A 19180-nucleotide genomic window follows, 5' to 3' on the forward strand; every position below is an offset into this window, starting at 1 on the left:
GCCAAACACTGGTGTCTCAGTCCACTGGGGTAACTATTACCCCTTCTTCCCCTGACTGTGCTGAGGTTTTACCCTCTGGCAATGCCTCACACCTGGATTTAACTCCATCTCCCTCCCCCCCCCATCCCTGATTTTGCCTTCAGCCCCTATCCTAACCCTGCTTCCAGCTACTTAACCCCCCGACCAGTCAATTTTCACCCCCTGCTCAGACCCTGGCCACCCCCCTCCTCTGATTTGCCCCCTTTGCCTCTTTTTAACCCCTGTAAAAAGCAGTCAGCAGAATCTTAAGGCTAATCAGTGCAAGTGAAGGGCAGCGGCTTCAGGAGGTGTCACTGAGCATGCATACAGGAAGCACTTTCTACAAGGGTCAGGATGCGGTGCGCGCGGAATTTAACTTGTGTTTCCTTCTAGGAGCGGGCGGCCTTGCAGATGGCGGCGGAGCTGCGGACGCCTGAGCAAGGACCGAAGCCCTGGGAAAGATCGGTCCTGGACTCGGGTTACGGCTCCAGCATCCACCGGCGTTCGCAGCGCCCGCTGGACTCGCCTGAGGCGGGCGAGGTTGTGGTGGAAAAGTTCTCGCTCTCCGGAGCCGAGTGCGAGTCGGGCCCCAATAGCCCCGAAGCGGCCGCCTCGGACTCGGGCCGCAGTGGACACGTAGTTACGTCCGGCTGCAGCCTCCTGACGAAGGATGAGGAGCCTGGAGTGCGGGTGGCTTCACCGGAACAGCGGAGCGCAGCTGGTGCCTGTCCGTCGGTGACACGTTGCGGTGAGAGTAGGGGGAAGGCAGCAGCTCCTTGGGGGTGACTTTCCAGCCGCCCACCCATCCTGGTGCTGGCGGGTCTGTGGGTGGGTGTCCCGCGTGGGGAGGGCACGGGGATTCGTACAGGGTCCCCCCTCGAGGATCATCCCAGGTTAAATGGCTGGGAGTTCAATAGCTTTAAAAAAACCTAGTTCTAGGAGGAGCTGCCCCTTGAAATGCCTTTAAATCTTTTCTACTTTCAAACAAGGGTTTTTTCTGCTCCTGTCCTGGCTTGGAGCCTACTGCACTATGGGTACAGCTACACAGCAACACCCCCCAGCATCTATTCTTAGAGCTCCAGTCAACGGACTCAGGCTTGCTCAGCTCACACTGTGGGGCTAAAAATAGCAGTATAGATATTGGGCTAGATTCCTGGCTCCCAGACCCTCCCCACTTGCTGGGTTTCAGCCTGAGCCCAAACGTCTACATTGCTATTTTTAGCCCCACAGGACAAGCCCCAGTTAGTTGACCCAGGCTCTTAGACTTGCTGCCATGGGTCTTTTTTTTTTTTTTTTTTTTCTGTGTAGATGTACCCATGCAGACCTTCTGACTCAGGTCCATGGCTTGACCTATATGCACACTGTAAAATGACAGGGCCAGAACCCAAGTCATAGTGGGACTTGGGCTAAGACCCACCCCCTGGATGGGTCCTAGGACTCAGGTCCTGAGTGCTTGCTGAGGTGAGTCAGACAGGTGTGTGTGTAGATGGTAGGGAGGTTTGGGTTCAAACCTGAGTTTGTGCCCTGGTTTACAATGGAGTGTGTGTGTGTGTGTATGTATGTGTGTATATATATATATGTATATGTCTCATCAGCAAGGGAGAAACAGACTGTCAAAGGAGATATGTACAAAGTTATGGCAAATGCACAAAAAATCTGAAAAAATAGGGTTTTTTCTTCTAATCTCTGAATTCTAGTAGTTCTAATAGTAGACAAAATAATTCAGAGATGTATGAAACTCCAGTCCTGTAAATTGTTCCATGCAAGCATGGAACTTGGACAACTAGTAACTAATAGCTGAATCTACTTTTTAACTTTTTAAATGACTAGATTTCAACTAATGGTGTCTCTTTTTAAACAACAAAAAGACTGGTTTAGTGCTTCAATCTGGGGATTTATCCTTACAAGGCCGATGTTCTGTTCCCGGCTCTGCCACTGACTGAGGCCTTGTCTATACTGCAAATGCTTTGCCAATATAACTGTTCTGGTATAGACTGGCAGAGCCTGCTAGTGTAGATGCAGGATATGCCAATAGAAGATTTTTTGCCACTACCATAGTGGCACCTCCATGCATGATGTTAGCTCTCTTCTGTCAGCACAGCTGGGTCTATGATGTGGGTTTTGCTGGCATACTTGTGTCTGCTGGGGAGGAGGATTCACATCCCTGACTTCATAGCTAGGCTGACAAAACCTAGTAGTGTAGGCCTGGCCTCACGGTAGTGATCCTGGGAAAGTGACTACGGGTATGTCAAGGGTATGTCTACACTGCAATCAGGAGATGTGATTGCAGCACTTCTTTCTCAAGCTAGCTTTGATCTAGCTACCATGCTATAGCATGGCAGCTCAAAGCCAAGCAGTCTCTGATCTGGACGAGTGATGCAGAAGAAGTTTCTTATAGAGGGAGCAGCTTGTTCCCATTCTGCACATTGCAGCATGATATCATCTACCAAGCAGATGGTTGGTAATATTGTGCAGATTGGTCTTCTGCTGATGTGTTGTGGCGAGGCACCTCCCATATATTTAAATCGCCATATCTCTGTTTACCCATATTTGCTTCACATGGATGTTGTAGGCCTTAAAGAGATAGTGTCTACCTGAAACTTAGTCAGTTTCAAAAAAAGACTTTAAAAGTAGTTTCTGGTCCCACACTTAATCTAGAGTCCCCATGATAGTGTCTCTAACTTTACAGTTATAGTTTTCTGTTTTTAAAATGTTTTCTCTTGCTCTCTGAAAGTAACACAGACACTGACTGACAATGAAGAGTGCTATCACATGAATAAAATACATTGAAAAATAGAAGTAACTAAATTCTTCTTTAATTTTTCACTTATAATCATCATTGGGATTACTTGTTACAATGTTCAGACAACAATGTCACTGTTTAAAGTAGATGTAGTCATTTTAACTCCTTAAGTGCTTTGAGAACCTCCAATGGAAAGTAATGTAGAAAGGCAAGGCAATCATAAGCATTATATTCAGTATAATAAGACTGGGTGCTAACTCTTCTGATTTCAGGTCAGTGCTCCAACATCGTCTGGAAAGTAATAACTGGTGTACTGGCTGTGGTTATTTTGGTGTTGCTTCTGACAGGTAAGGGCTTTAGAATAAGGGGAGAACATATCCTTGGACATTTTCATCTTCTGGCTTGTTTATAGAACTGTGGGAGTGAAACTAATGCAAATGCTCGCAATATGCAGAAGGCTTAGATTCTCCCTTGCATCCTTGGTCAAAACTCCTGATGATACATTAAGTAATATATAGCACTTGCATGACACTTCATGGTTATCGGATGCACTTTTAAAATCTGAACACCTATCTCATGTTAAGTATCGGTATTTCCATTTTATTCAAGCTTCCCAGCCTTATGTTTGTTCTACCCCATACTCAATTCACTAAAATAAGTTGATTTTTTTGAGATCGCTAAATTCTTACTGTAGCAGTTCCCTGTTAATTTGTATTGTGTGCTCACTCTCAGGAGAGTTCAAATTTGGCATTTTCTTTTCTTTTGTATACTTCTTTCTAAGCAGCAGCAGAATTCAAATTGGTTTATCAGTTCATGATCCAAAATATTTAAAGTATTCTAGATCCAATTTGAATTACTATATTTTCTTTCTCTGAAATTCCCCTCATTAGTTTAGTTGGATTCAGTAGTCGTTTTGTCCCCTCTAACTGTTTTATAGTGTTCTGTGTGCAGCTAACCAGAAAGGATTGAAAACTACAAAGTTACAAGGTCTGGTAACTGATATAAAATCCTGAATCAATCACAGAATATCAGGTTGGAAGGGACCTCAGGAGGTCATCTAGTCCAACCCCCTGCTCAAAGCAGGACCAATCCCCAACTAAATCCCCAAATGGCCCCCTCAAGGATTGAACTCACAACCCTGGGTTTAACAGGCCAATGCTCAAACCACTAAGCTATCCCTCCCCCCAAAAATGCCTAGAAAACAATGATAGTCTAAGAAACCAATCAAGTCACAGTTCTGAGGTCTGATACCTTAGAAAACCAGCAGGGCTAGAGAGTTCTGCTATGTATTTTAGGGTCGTGCCCATTATTAGCAAATGCATAAGTGGTACATTAAAGATGGGAAAAGGTTCAAAATATAAAGGAGAGAGATAAAACAGAAATGTATTAATAAAAAAAAGCCAAAAGGGCTAGGTAGACATGACACATTTTAGCCATTCGATAGCTTCAGGGTCATCAGTATGGAGTATGAAAAGTCCTCCTGATAGACCAGCAGAAGATGAGCAGCCATTCAGTAGATATATGGCGTCTCCATGTGCACCTCAGCTTCACAGATGGCTGTTCCTGAGTGCCCAGATGTGATCATTTCCTGCACTTCACCCTGCATCTGAACTGGTTGAGCTTGCCTCAGAGATAGCATGGCAGCTCAAAGCCAGGCAGTTTCTGATCTGGATGTGTGATGTGGAAGGAGTTTCTTACAAAGGGAGCAACTTAGGCCTTGGCTACACTTGCAGATGTACAGCGCTGTGAGTTAAACCTGACTTCATACAGCTGAGTAGGGAAAGCGCTGCAGTCTGTCCACACTGACAGCTGCCCAGCGCACTGTCGTGGCCACATTTGCAGCGTTTGCTGCGCCATTGGGAGCGGTGCATTATGGGCAGCTATCCCACAGAGCACCTCTTCCCATTCTGGCGCTGTGGGTTGTGGGAAGGGGGCGTGGGTGCAGGGCATTCTGGATCCTGTCCCAACGCCCCGTGATGCATCACTTCGCATCCCAGAAATCCCTTTGGTTCCGTCCACCATCTTTCAACAGTTTCTGTGCAGCGCGATCTGTCTGCGGGAAATGGAGCCTGAACTGCTGAGGCGTATGCTGACTTATCTCGCCAGCATGTCACGTTTGGCTGTCGAACTATTCCTTAAGATCCAAAGTGAGAGTGAGGAGTCCGATGATGCTATCAAGCCGCGTAACGCGTACGACACGAAATTGCTTGTGGCATTCATGGACATGCTCAGCACCGTGGAATGCCGCTTTTGTGCTTGGGAAACAAGCACTGAGTGGTGGGATCACATCGTCATGGAAGTCTGGGATGATGAGCAGTGGCTGCAGAACTTTCAGATGAGAAAAGCCACTTTCATGGGACTGTGTGAGGAGCTCACCCCCACCCTGTGGCGCAAGGACACGAGATTGAGAGCTGCCCTGCCAGTGGAGAAGCGGGTGGCTATTGCAATCTGGAAGCTGGCAACTCCAGACAGCTATCGGTCAGTTGCAAACCAGTTTGGAGTGGGAAAGTCGACTGTTGGAATCGTATTGATGCAAGTTTGCAGAGCCATTAATCGCATCCTACTCAGAAGAACCGTGACTCTGGGTAATGTGCAGGACATAGTGCGTGGCTTTGCACAAATGGGGTTCCCTAACTGTGGAGGGGTGATAGATGGGACACACATTCCTATTCTGGCACCACTCCACCTAGGATCCGAGTACGTTAATCGGAAGGGATATTTCTCTATGGTTCTCCAGGCGCTTGTGGATCACCGTGGGAGTTTCATTAACATTAACACAGGCTGGCCCGGAAAGGTGCATAACGCACGCATCTTTCAGAACACTTGGCTGTTCAGGAAGATGCAGGCCGGGACTTTTTTCCCAGAGCGGAAGATCGCGGTAGGGGAAGTTGAAATGCCCATTGTGATCCTTGGAGACCCCGCTTACCAGTTAATGTCGTGGCTCATGAAACCCTACACAGGGAGCCTTGACAGCAGCAAGGAACGGTTCAACTACAGGGTTAGCCAGTGCCGAATGACTGTGGAGTGTACCTTTCGCCATTTAAAGGCCCCCGGCGATCTCTGTATGGGAAGCTGGACTTGGCCGAAAACAGCATCCCCGCGGTTATATCCGCATGCTGTGCCCTTCATAATATTTGTGAAGGGAAGGGTGAAAGCTTCACTCAGCCATGGACCTCCGAGGTTCAACACCTGGAGGCTGAATTTGCACAGCCAGAGAGCAGGGCTATCACAGGGGCCCAGCCCGGGGCTGCAAGGATTAGGGATGCCTTGAGGGAGCAATTTGAGGCTGAAAACCAGCAGTGATATCGGGTGCCCGGTAGGGGAGTGAAGTGCAGTAGTTCCAATCTTTAGGAATCAGTGTTTGCTAAGCAGACTTGCAGTGCCTGTTTATTTCCTGGGCTAAGGAGTCTTTTACTTTATGCAATAATAAAGAATGTTTTCAAAGCCAAAAAATCCATTTATTGAAAAGAAAAAAAATTATTTATTGAAAAGAAACAAGGGGGTGGAGTGGGGAACGGTACAATCACAGATTCGCATATGTCCTGTCTGATGTGCTGTGCAGTGAGTGCTGCACTTCAGGACAGCTATACTGCATGGGGATGGGGGTTGAGTGCAGAGGGTAAGGGTCGTGGTTTTCAGGGCTGGGTGGTGAAGATACTGGTGTTCGAGGCAGCTGGTGGCGTGAAGAATACGGAAGTTGGGGAAAGTGGGTTGGAGGTGACAGTGGGGCACAATGGAAAGAGTTTTGGGACAAGGGCTGTAGGCCGGGGGGGTGGGGGGGAGGCGGGGCATTTGCGTTACTGCTCCTTCTGCATGGCTACGAGCTCCTGGATAGCGTCCGTTTGGCGCTCCAGGATGCTTATGAGCCTATCAGTGCTTTGCTGCCGGTGCTCCGTGCTTTGCCGCTGGCGCGCTGCGTTTTCCTGGCGGATCCTGCTTTTTCTCTCCCTCCAGTTCTGTGCTTTCTCATTCTCTTTAATAGATTGCTGCATCACTTCTTGCAGCATCTCTTCTTTGCTTTTTTGCGGTCTCTTCCTGAGTCTTTGCAGTCTCTGAGCAGGTGATAAGAGGGACAGCTGAGGTCTCAAGTTTGATGCAGCTGTATAGGCAAAATGCAACATTTAACAGAGGCAGCATTGTTTATACCAGACAGAGTAATGATTTCCTCCGCACTTAAGGAGTAGAAAACACACAGGGTCTACACAATTGCATAATTTTCCCGTCTGAAACAGAGCACACACATCCCACGGGAGCCTCAAAATGGTGAGTAAGGGGGACTGATTGTTTCAGGGCTGCACTGTCCTCTGGGTCTCTGTGCCTTGGGGAGAGCCAACAGCTTCAGGGGGCACCTACACTGAACAGTTAACCCCAAGTATTGCATCCAGCTCTTTGTAGAATCGGCAGGTCGCGGGGGGAGCACCCGAGCAGCCGTTTGCATCGCGGGCTTTGCGGTAGGCACTCTGCAGCTCCTTCACTTTAATCCTGCACTGCAAAGCATCCCGGTCATGGCCCCTTTCCATCATGTCCTTTGATACCTTTCCGAAGGTATCGTAATTCCTACGGCTGGAGCGCAGCTGGGACTGTACAGCTTCCTCCCCCGAAACACTGATGAGGTCCAGCAACTCGCCATTGCTCCATGCTGGGGCTCGCTTGGCGCGTGGAGACATGTTCACCTGGAAAGATTCACTGATAGCACTCCATGCCATGCCGGGCTGAGCAAACAGGAAGGGGATTTTTAAAATTCCCGGGGAATGTAAAGGGTGGGTCACATGGTTGGCCACCTGAGGCCAGGGCAGTAGAGTTTGAACTGCTGACCAGAGTGGCTAGAACAGGCATTGTGGGATACTGCCGAATACTTCTGGAGGCCATTCACAGCGCATTGGGCAGCCACACTGGCGCCGCAGCGCTGCAGTGGCAGCGCAATACACGCTATTCCTCTCGGGGGATGTGGAGTACATGCAGCGCTGCAGCCACAGAGATACAGCGCTGCAAATGCCTTGCCAGTGTGGACGGGGAGTGAGTTACAGCGCTGGGGGTGGCATTACAGCGCTGTAACTCGCAAGTGTAGCCAAGGCCTTATTCCCATTCTGCTCACCACAGTGTGATAGCATCTGCTGGGGAGATGGTTGATAAAGTAGTACAGATTAGTGTTCTGCTGATGAGTTGTGACAAGGTGCCTCCCACATATCTTTGAAAAGTGGCAGTTGTGGTGTCAAAGAGGGGTTTTGCTGCAATATAATGCCTGAATTAGGTGATGGAATATTTGAAAGGACTGGCAGCCACTCTGTACTGGTTGGTCTCATAGCCCTTTTTTGGTTCTCATTGTCTGATTCAATTGCACATTAACTAGCGTTGTGCAGGGAGAGCTTAACCACACCGAAGCGCAATATTCTCCAGCTGAGTAGCAGTACTATACTGTACTATATAAACACATATGCTAATGGAAAGCCGGAAACCAATGTTGTGTGCCATCACTGTAGATACAAGCCTTTAAATCACACGATTCATTAATATAATCCCTTTTCTTCCTAGTTCTCAATTCTGAACTGATTTTAGTAGCTGCTATGTCAAATTATCAGAGCTGGTAACCAAAGCATTATGCTACATGAAAGCAACTGGGAATTGCAGTGGGGGTATGTGGGTATGACTATGGCCTTGGCTACACCTGGTGGTGTACAGCGCTACAACTTGCTGTGCTCAGGGGTGTGAAAAAACACACCCCTGAGCGCAGTGAGTACAGCGTTGTAAAGCACCAGTGTAATCCGAGCCTGCAGCACTGCAAGATCACTCGCAGCGCTGCAAGCTATTCCCCTCAGAGAGGTGGAGTACATACAGCGCTGTGAGAGCTCTCTCGCAGCACTGGTGCCGCGACTACACTCGCGCTTCACAGCGCTGCCGCGGCAGCACTGTGAAGTCCCGTGTGTAGCCAAGGCCTGAGATCGGAATTTGGTCCCTGTCTCTTGCTTCATTTTTTTCAGTGTATTCACTTTTCTGTCCCATCTGATGCTTTCTTTTGTATCACTTTGTTTTTTTTCTTTCCTTTCATTAGCTACTTTCTTTCTCTCTCACGTTACTCTTTACTCTCCACTGTGCTTCTTCATTTTTTCCCCCCTTCTAGCTTTAGAGGTAAACTGCAAAATTAAAATAAGGGGTATGGGCACTTTATTCCCTGCTGCATTATGATTTATAGAGAAGGACTATGAGATTATTTTTAAATAAAGGGGTTTGTTCTGCTTGTTTGTTTTTTTTAAATTAAAACTTCAGATCTTGCCTTCTCAGGAAAACACTGTGAACTCTAGGCATAAGATACATTGCCAGAGGAATAACTTTAAAAAAAATTTTTTTCTAGATTTTTATATGTCATAAGAAACTAAAGACAACTTCCCCACCCTTTTCTTTGCATGTCACCTTTAACGAGTTTTTCCTGTCCTTTTTCCCTCCATTCCTGTCCCTTCTTCCTCACCCCATGCTCCCTCCTCCTCCTCTACTGCAAATGTTGTGTTCAGAGGAAAACGAAAAGCTGCTTTCCTTCTCCTTTAGTCTGTGAGGACACAAGTCAAGACTTAGTTGCAGCTCCAGGTTGTCAAATGCAGCATTTTGTTCTTTCTGCATCCTGTGTGCAGCACAGAGGGAATGACTGTCACTTAACTGCCAGCAGAGAGCAGCACTGCTACTAGCTTCAGAAGGAGAAGAGGGAGCACTATGCCACTGACTTGCTGTCTTCTGGCCTTAGGGAAAATGACTTGCCCTTCTGTCTCAATTTCCCTATCTACAAAATGGAGATAATATTCGCCCACCTGCCTAGGGTTGTGAAGATTAATTAATATATGCACAGTGCTTTGAACATATAAAGCACTATTTATTTAAAAAAAAAATCTAAGTATTCTGAAAAATTAGGCACTCTTATTCTGGAATAAGAACATCCACACATGGAGTTAATCAGGAATAGCTATTTTGGAATAACTCCCTGTGAAGACAATGTCCTATCTGGATTTTTGAAGCTATCACAAACTAGTGCTTTACAGCCTAGAGAGAGAGGAATCACTTCTCCCACCAGGGAAATGCAGCTATCGCTGTAAGTAGTATGTGGCAGCTGTTTAACAATACACAGCAACATTGCAGAAAATTTGGGACAGAAAGTGGGTCTATCTTTTTATGGTTTTCATAACACACCTTATCACTGGGGTAGCAGAGCCCCTAGTGAAGAATATTGTGTCCTTTTGAAATTGCAAGACAAAGGTAGGTTGGTTGCACTAGGTACCTATTCCAATTTAGTTTGTCCAGAACAACTGGCACTCTAAAACTTCAGCTGGAATTTCAATGATACTCAGACTAAGGTTTAGTGATATTCAGCTGTTCTGCTCTATCTCAGCAGCCTGTAATATGATAGCTAAGGAGAATATAACATGTCTTAGAATGTGACTATGTTGTTTGCCTTATGTCTCCCAGGAACACTCTCTCCAAAGGTTAGGCAGTGTCCGGAAGACTGGATAGGTTTTGGAGGGAACTGTTATTACTTTTCCACTGATACAAAGAGCTGGGATGACAGTAAGGAGTACTGCACCTCACGTGGCGCAACACTTCCTGTGATAAAAGAGAAACTGCAACTGGTGAGAATGTGAAACTATTTTACCTGTTTTAACAAACATCCCATTACTGACTTATCTTATGTACCTAATGAAGTTTGTTCTGGAGGTTTCCTATATTGATTATTTATATAGCAATATAAATGTCTGTGGGAGAATTATAGACAAGACAATGGTAAACTAATGGTAAAATATTACATTATCATCCTCTAGAGATAGAGCGGGTGGGGAATGTTTCAGAAAGTCAGTGTGTGGCACGTCAGAGAGAGGATTAATAGGTAATTGGGATGGACCATTTATCTTCACAGTCACTAGTAAAATAATGAAACAAATATTCAGAGGAGAAAATATGCTAAGCTGGGGCCCTATTCTTCCACTGCAGGATATGAATAATTCCACTTGAAATCAAGGACTTATGGGACAGTTGGGGCTCAGAGTGGAGCCAATAGCAATGGAATGAACATAAAAAAGAAAGTGGAGATTGAATATTTGGGTATGGGGTATAATAGGATATGAAGTAGTTTTCCCCAAGGGAAATGATGGCAACCCCATTGCTTGGAAACCTCAAAACTAGAGTTGACAAAACACTAGAAAATAAACTATAGGGAATAGTCCTTCACTGGCCCTTTGGAGATGCAGTAAATGACCTAATAGTGTTTACGGGATCAGTCAACCAAGAAACTCTCTGTTATTTAAAGGGTGAGTGCCTGCTGAAAAACTGTCATTTTATCACCAATGCATGGGAAGGAGATAGCCACTGGGCTTTTCCATGTATTTAAGAACAATCAAAGTTTATTGTGCAGACAAGAGATAAGTATGGGCAATGGGATGCAAATTTAGGAATAATGGCAGTTGAATAGGGTAAGTAAGAGGAATTTGTGGAGATGTGCAGGAAAGAATGGTAGTGAGAGACCTGAAGCTGGGGCTTTCCGAGGACTTTTAGAATAAACTGGTGACTATGTGGAAACAATCTCATTAGCCTCTCTGTTGATAGAAATGACATGTCTTTTTGTGAATTAGGGTGGAAGTTAATTCCATACTGTGCAAGTCTTCCCCTTCAAAATAGATCTTTTTAATTCCATCTGCAGAGACAATGCCAGCCTTCAAAGACTGCATTTATCCCTAGTTGAGCTGACATGTTTTTATCTACAAGCCCTATAAAATACTGAAAAGAGTAAGGCGGAAGCAAATGGATTTCAATAGAAATCTCCTTTGGATTTAAGATTAGGAACAGAAAGAAGTTAATCCGCTGTCTTTTTTAATAAGTAGACTACTTCATTTGAAATACCACTTCTTCAAGTCATAATGCCAATAATCAATACATAATGAATAAGTCTGTGAGTCTTTCATGGAGGTCACAGATTCCATGAATTTCCAGGACCTCTGGGACTTCCGCAGTGGCCGAGGTGGCTGATCCCAGAGCCGCTGGTCCCAGGGACTGCCTGAGCAGTGGCCCCAGGGCCTCAGAGTAGTGGGTGGCTGGTGGCAGTCAGCCCCTGCCGCTGGAGCAGGGACCAGCCATTGGCCCCCAGGGCCCCCAGAGCAGCTACGGTTTAGTTATGGGTATTTATAGTAAAAGTCATGGACAAGTCACAGGCCGCGGATTTTTGTTTATTGCCTGTGACCTGTCTATGACTTTTACTAAAAATACCCTTGACTAAACCTTAGTCTTACTCATGAACCTAGAGTAGGATTTGTGAGGGAGTGTCATTCCCCCAGGGATCCATAGCAGTGAGTGGTGGGGGGAAATATTCCATGTTGACAGTGGCTTCTTGGATGATTGAATAGCATCCAGTGAGTTTTTTTGCTGCCACAGTTGACACGCTTCCCCCCCCCCCTCCCCCCCCCCACCCAATACCCAGTAAAAATAGTAAGTTTATTAGCAGCTTACACAGGGAAATGCAGAGACTTAACTTGGTATTGGTTGACTCCTGCTTTGTAAATGTTCATGCACGTCTTTTTGTCAACTGCCTGGAATCTAGTTTTCTTAAGTATATTCATGTATTGAGGCCTGGGGTCCCTTTTTCCCCAAAGGAATAATTGTTTTGATGGTAATGAGTGAGTATTTTTTTTTTTTATTCAAATCAACAGTGAAAGCTTCTATTCCTGTCCTGTGTAGAGCAAATTGCATAAGAGGGAAGGTTCAGTTTAGGATGGGCCACGAAGAAAAATATTTTCTGCTATTCTCAATTACAGGAGAACATCAAACGCTTGAGACAGAACCATTACTACTGGATTGGGCTAAGAAAGGAAGCAACAGGATGGCAGTGGGACGATGGATCTCTATTTACTAATGATGTGTATGTTTTTCAGCTGTAACTAGAAACGTGGTGGGGGGTATTGGCATATGTCTGAAATCAGAAAGAAAATGAGTTGCTGTCAAAGCAGAGTTGAGAGAAATTGTATGTGATTATTTTTAATTCACCAAGACATTTAACTTCTGCAACAGCAAAAAATAGGTTGTTTGCTGATTCCTTCTGTCTTTAGTTGCATAAATCTGGAGCTGTAGAAATTATTGGTGATCCTGGCTTTTCACCAACATTTATCTTCAGAATGGAAGTGATTCATTTCTATTTATTTTTTTCTTCTCCCTAGCATCCAATTGGAAAATGAAGACGCAAAGCTGAAGTGTTCCTTCCTAAACAGTGACAAAATTGTTACTGTAGATTGCACATCTTCAAGACGCTGGATCTGTGTCAAAGAGTCCAAATGAGTTGTCTTCATCTCCAGTGAAGTTAGTAGTGCAAGGTACAAACATAATCTGATTTTTTTCCAGTGGAGTTTATTACAACTTGCTATAAATTCTAACAAGAGTTTTTAGAGAAATGTAGTAGATGGAGCTTTCCTGAATCATAAGATCTAAAGTGCTGTGATTGGAGGCCTGTTGCAAGGTGCATCGGGGTATGCCTGTGGCTGATGTGCCATGACAAGCAAAATCCGGCTCCTGTGGACATCTGCGCTTATTTATTTGTATGTGTGTGTGTATATATATGTACGTATGTATTATGATAGTGTTCAAAGTCAAGATCTGGATTATGCTAGATGCTGTATAAACTCATATGAAGACATTGTCCTGAAGAGTCAGCACCCAAAATTGTGTGTGTGTGTACGTACACACACACACACACACACACACACACACACTGTGATTCATATATCCATGTAATATGTTATAGGTCATTGAGGCCTAGTATGAATGACGTATGCGTGACATAGATGCGTGTGTTGCAAGTTAGCAGCTGAAGCCAGAACTTAAGGTCAAGAACTATTAGAACTCTTTGTGCAAAAACAATCTTATGCTCTGAGAAAATTACGGAAAATCAACAGAAAAGGAAATAACACCAGCTGGACTGATATAAAATTGTATAAGAATTGGAGGAAATGGCACGCCTTGGATCATGGCGGCCCACCCAGGATTGTCTCTTTGGAGTTGTGTGGGTAGAAGGCCTAATAAACAAAGGCAAAGACCTGATGATGTGACGGAATGGACTATGAACGGATGCCTATTTTTTCTGCAAATCGGAGTCGTTTATTGATCCAGTCTACCGTGTGGATATAGATGTGATTTTTGCCGGCTCCCCACATCCTATGAGCTTATCCTGATGGAAGGATCTTCGACTGGCCATCGGGAGCATTCTGACCTTTGGACTCTGGTATAGAACATTTGGGGTGTGAATGTGGAGTGAGTAAGGTTTGTTTTGTAATCACTGAAGAGCATTTAGAGTATTATATACCAACACTGTGTCCGGTATCTGCTTGCTCCACATCTGAGACCTCTATTGTGGGTCTAATGCTTAGGCAATTTACAGACACTTAAAAATAGATTACATTGTTTAAAAAAACAAACCCGAGGGGGAAGAGAGAGTCTCAGCATTTTGTTAACAGAAAAAAGTCTGTCTGGATTGTAAATTAATTTTCACTCTTTTCCCAGCAATTTGTGTGGATTTTTCCGACAGCAACAGGGAGAAGAACTTTTAACTTTTTTTTTTTTTTTTTTTTTAAATTGACTAGATTTCAAGTTCCTATTACCCACTTCAATTCAGTACATTTCAGAGGTTTGGTTGTGTGTGTGTGGTTTTTTTTTTTTTTTTTTTTTAAATGTACTTGAATCTACAGCAGGATTCCCAATTTACCACAGACACAAGAGAGTCTTGTTGCAGAATTCAGCTCCCACTTGCTGGGCCTTCCTTAAGTTATAATTGGTTTTCTGGAGCATTTCATGTTAAGTGCTATATCATGGCTGTTTTAAGGCAATGGTTCTAAACTTCTTCTATATAATTATCCTATATGAAAACAGAAACAATTTTCAAGATCCTCTTCCCATCTAGCCATAAAGAAGGGGAAGGTGGTTGCAATCCCCTGAAACTTGTTTGTGACCTGACAAAGGTTACAGCTCCCAGGTTGAAAACCCATTATCTCAGGTATCTGCCATTATCAATCTGTGTAGCCAGGGGTGAGTTCCAGTGCCATAGCAAGATATCTTGAATCTATTGTTTATAATTTTTACTAACTGTTTGTTCTTTGTTCAGCGTTAGATTTCTGGGTTATTTGCCAGACACACTTCGGAAGCCATGATCATGCTCCTCTGACAAGCTGGAAAATCAATCTTAAATCTGAAAAGCCTACAACTCTAACCTGCCTAAAATCCCAAATTGCACATTAAGACCACCTGAAAATAGATGTAGTAAGGTGTTGAGGACCCTCATATTCCACTGAAGGTACCTGGCAGTATTAGACACTTCTAAACAGCTGGATACTTGAAGTTTGTATATTGTAGTGTAACTATTTTTTAAACTAGATCATGTACAAGTTTTCAGTGTATTAATTATTTTTAATTCAGAATATGAAGCGTCTTTCAGAACAGGGATCGACAAATGGAATTATTTTAATCAAAGATTATCAGTCAGATTAATACAGAAAAAGACATATTTTACCACCTACTATACTACACGATAGATAAGCCTAAAGGAAGTTCTAATCTGGTCATAATTAATAACATCTGTGACAACTGACAGCTCTTAATGAGTTAAACATCTTTTACTGGGTCCTTAATTTCAGTCATTACAAAAAACATTTGCTATAACAAGTACCTCTTATTAATCACAGAACGTAATTAGAGTGTAGGCATCCCTTATCAGTCACCCAGTATTATTTGTAACATACTTTTGTAGACACTTATTAGTTTGAGGGGTCTTTTCCTTAGACATTTAGGCCTGGTCTACACTAGGAGGTTATGTCGAATTTAGCAGCGTTAAATCAAATTAACTCTGCATCCGTCCACACAACAAAGCTATTTAGTTCGACAGAGAGGTCTCTTAAATTCGACTTCTGTACTCCTCCCCAACGAGGGGAGTAGCGCTAAATTGGACATGGCCATGTCGAATTAGGGTAGGTGTGGATGGAAATAGCTAATAGCTCCGGGAGCTATCCCACAGAGCACCACTCTGTTGACACTCTGGACAGCAGTCTGAGCTCGGATGCTCTGACCAGCCACACAGGAAAAGCCCTGGGAAAATTTGAATTCCTTTTCCTGTCTGGGCAGTTTTAATTTCATTTCCTGTTTGGACATCGTGGCGAGCTCAGCAGCACTGGCAACGATGCAGAGCTCTCCAGCAGAGATGGCCATGCAATCTCAGAATAGAAAGAGGGCCCCAGCATAGACTGATCGGGAAGTCTTGGATCTGATCGCTGTGCGGGGCGATGAGTCCGTGCTTTCGGAGCTGCGATTGAAAAGATGAATGCAAAGATCTACGAGAAGATCTCAAAAGCCATGACAGAGAGAGGATACAGCCGGGATGCAACGCAGTGCCGTGTGAAAATCAAGGAGCTGAGACAAGGGTACCAGAAGACCAAAAAGGCAAACGGACGCTCCGGATCCCAGCCCCAGACATGCCGTTTCTACAAGGCATTGCATTCCATCCTAGGTGCGGCCGCCACCACTACCCCACCACTGACCATGGACTCTGAGGATGGGATATTGTCAACGCCCGCTTCCTCGGAGATGTTAGCGGACGGGGAAGATGAGGAAGGAGATGAGGAGGACGAGGCAGTCGACAGCACTTAAAACGCTGATTTCCCAGACAGCCAGGATCTCTTCATCACCCTCACCGAGATCCCCTACCAACTGTCCCCAGGCGTTAATCCGGACCCAGAATCAGGGGAAGGATCAGTCGGTAAGTGTTTTAAACATGTAAAGATTTATTATGAACAGAATGTTAATATTAACAGTGGGTTTATCATGATTGGTTTGCCCTAGGCGCTCTACTGTTTAGTCCTTGCCAGTGCAGCTACAGTAAAATTTGGTCTATATGTCCGGGGATAGAACTGAAATCCTCATGGGACATCTCCATGAAGCTCTCCTGGAGGTAATTGGAAAGCCTTTGCATGAGGTTCCTTGGGAGAGCGGCCTTGTTGTGTCCTCCGTAGTAGGAAACATTCCCGCGCCAGGCTAGCAGCAAGTACTCCGGGATCATTGCCTTGCAGAGCATGGCGGCATATGGCCCTGGTCATTGCAGGCTTTCACGAAGCATGCGTTCTTTGTCGCTCTCTGAAATCCTCATCAGAGTGATGTCGCTCATGGTGACCTGCTTTGAATTAGAGGAATGTTAGTATTGGGACTGCTTGCCTGTTCCTTTACAGAACTGTAACAGGCGGTTTACAGCCATGCGGTGGAGGCAGGAGAGGGGCAGCATACAGGGATCTTTCCCGGGGACAGCCGTGAGGGGGTGGGACAGGGGCAGAGTTCATGCTTGCCGGATTGCCAGACAGCAGGAACTGGCCAACGCTAGGAGCATTGCTTTGAACGTGAAAGTAGGACAGTGCTATTATTAAAGTTTTAAGCTGCCACAAGTCTACGGCTTACCATGTCAGCCTGCTACCCAAATTCCGCTGTCCGGCCGCGCTTGTCTGATCTGCACTGCAAGATCCCAGGCACTGAATGCGAAGGCTGAAAATTCGACCTTGTCCTGAGTGTGCATGTGATAGGTGCTGTGCATGGTCTTGTTCACAGAGAAAGACTATGTTCTTTGTTCACAAAAAATTTATCTTTCTGAGGAATTCACTCCCTTTTTCCCATCCCACAGCTGTGACTGTCTCCCGACCTACCCTGGCATCACACTCCCAGAGGCTGGCGCAGGTTAGGCGTAGAAAGAAAAGGACACAGGACGACATGTTCTCAGAACTTATGGGCTGCTCCCAAGCCGAGGCAACCCAGCAGACCCAGTGGAGGGAGAACATGTCGCAATACCAGCGAGCACACAGCGAACGGGAGGAGAGGTGGCGGCAGGAAGACCAGCAGGCGACTCAAACGCTGCTTGGACTAATGAGGGAGCAAACTGACACGCTCCGGCGCCTTGTGGATGTTCTGCAGGACCGGAGGCAGGAGGACAGAGCTCCGCTGCAGTCTATCTGTAACCACCCTCCCCCGCCACAAAGTCCCATACCCCCCTCACCCAAAGTACAAAGAAGGAGGGGCGGCAGAGTCCGTGAAAACTGTCACTCCACCCCTGCAGACTGCTCAAGTACCAGAAGGCTCTCATTCCGCAAAATTTGATAAGTCCTTTCCTTCCCGCCTCACCCAAGCCCCCATCCCAGTTTCATCCCCTAACTGTGTAGTTGCTAATAAAAAATGCGATTCTGTTAATTACTGTTTCATGTTTTTTTAGGGGAGAGTGTGTTTGAAGGTGGGGAAGGGGGTTGGAAATTGGAGAGGACAGTCACCTTTACTAGGGTACAGACACGGGGGCAGGTTCAGCAGCAGGTCACACACACATTGCAGGCACCCTGGTCAGTCTGGGAGGTGGTTTTCATTTTCTGGGGGGGGGGGCGGAACATGTGACTTTCTGGCGGGGGAGGGTGTTTAGAGATCTTATGCAGCGGTCCTTATCCTGGATCAGAGAGCCACGCAGCAGGGGATCTGTAACTGTCCTCCCCCTGCCACAAAGTCACATAGCCCCCACACACAGAGTCCCGAACAGGAGGGGTGGCAGGCTCCGTTGAAACAACCAGTCCACCAGTGCAGACCACTCTAGAAGCAGGAGCCTGTCATTCCTCGAGTTTAGAAGCGTCCTTTGCATCACTACACTACACCCGCTCCCCACCACAGTCTGCGTCCCAGTTTCAACACTTTACTGCAAAAACAGTAATAAAGAAAACCGTGTTCATTAACAAATTTCCAGTGATTTTATTTTTAAACGTGTGTTGGAAGGGGGTGAACGGGGTATGAAACTGGAGAGGATAGTGAACATTCACTGGGTAAAGAAACGGTGGCAGGTTCAGCTTCTCTGTAAACAAATGTAATAGTCACAGGTTACCCTGCTCACTGAGGAACCTAGCTTTCAAAGCCTCCCGGATGCACAGCGCGTCCCGCTGGGCTCTTCTAATCGCACAGCTGTCTGGCTGGGCGTAATCAGCAGCCAGGCTATTTGCCTCAACCTCCCACCCCGCCATAAAGGTCTCCCCCTTGCTCTCGCAGAGATTGTGGAGCACACAGCAAGCTGCAATAACAATAGAGATATTGGTTTCGCTGAGATCAGAGCGAGTCAGTAAGCTTCTCCATCTCCCCTTGAGACGTCCAAAAGCACACTCCACCACCATTCTGCACTTGCTCAGCCGGTAGTTGAAGAGTTCTTTTTCACTGTCCAGGGCGCCTGTATAGGACTTCGTGAGCCAGGGCATTAGCGGGTAGGCTGGGTCCCCGAGGATCACTATAGGCATCTCCACATCCCCAACAGTTATTTTGTGGTCCGGGAAGTAAATACCTTCCTGCAGCCGTCTAAACAGACCAGAGTTCCTGAAAACACGAGCGTCACGAACCTTGCCCGACCATCTGACG

The 19180-nt window shown here is 45.7% G+C and overlaps 1 protein-coding gene across 3 annotated transcripts; it reads left to right on the forward strand.

Moving 5' to 3' along the window:
* The first annotated feature begins 218 nt into the window (after positions 1 to 218).
* On the forward strand, positions 219 to 17989 carry LOC101944803 (C-type lectin domain family 2 member B-like). Of its 3 annotated transcripts, XM_065565123.1 has the most exons (8): positions 228 to 766; positions 3034 to 3108; positions 10211 to 10371; positions 12544 to 12647; positions 12943 to 13095; positions 14877 to 16520; positions 16604 to 16712; positions 17430 to 17989. In XM_065565123.1, exons 1-5 carry the CDS (start codon positions 430 to 432, stop codon positions 13058 to 13060), a joined length of 795 nt encoding a protein of 264 aa, XP_065421195.1. In that variant the 5' UTR covers positions 228 to 429; the 3' UTR covers positions 13061 to 13095; positions 14877 to 16520; positions 16604 to 16712; positions 17430 to 17989. The 3 variants fall into 3 exon arrangements, with proteins under 3 accessions (XP_065421197.1, XP_065421195.1, XP_065421194.1); XM_065565122.1 differs by lacking the exon at positions 16604 to 16712; XM_065565125.1 differs by lacking the exons at positions 3034 to 3108; positions 16604 to 16712 and having other exon boundaries at positions 219 to 766.
* The last annotated feature ends 1191 nt before the right edge of the window (positions 17990 to 19180 follow it).

This window comes from Chrysemys picta, chromosome 1 (genome assembly GCF_011386835.1).
Source record: "Chrysemys picta bellii isolate R12L10 chromosome 1, ASM1138683v2, whole genome shotgun sequence".
NCBI classification, from domain to species: domain Eukaryota; kingdom Metazoa; phylum Chordata; order Testudines; family Emydidae; genus Chrysemys; species Chrysemys picta.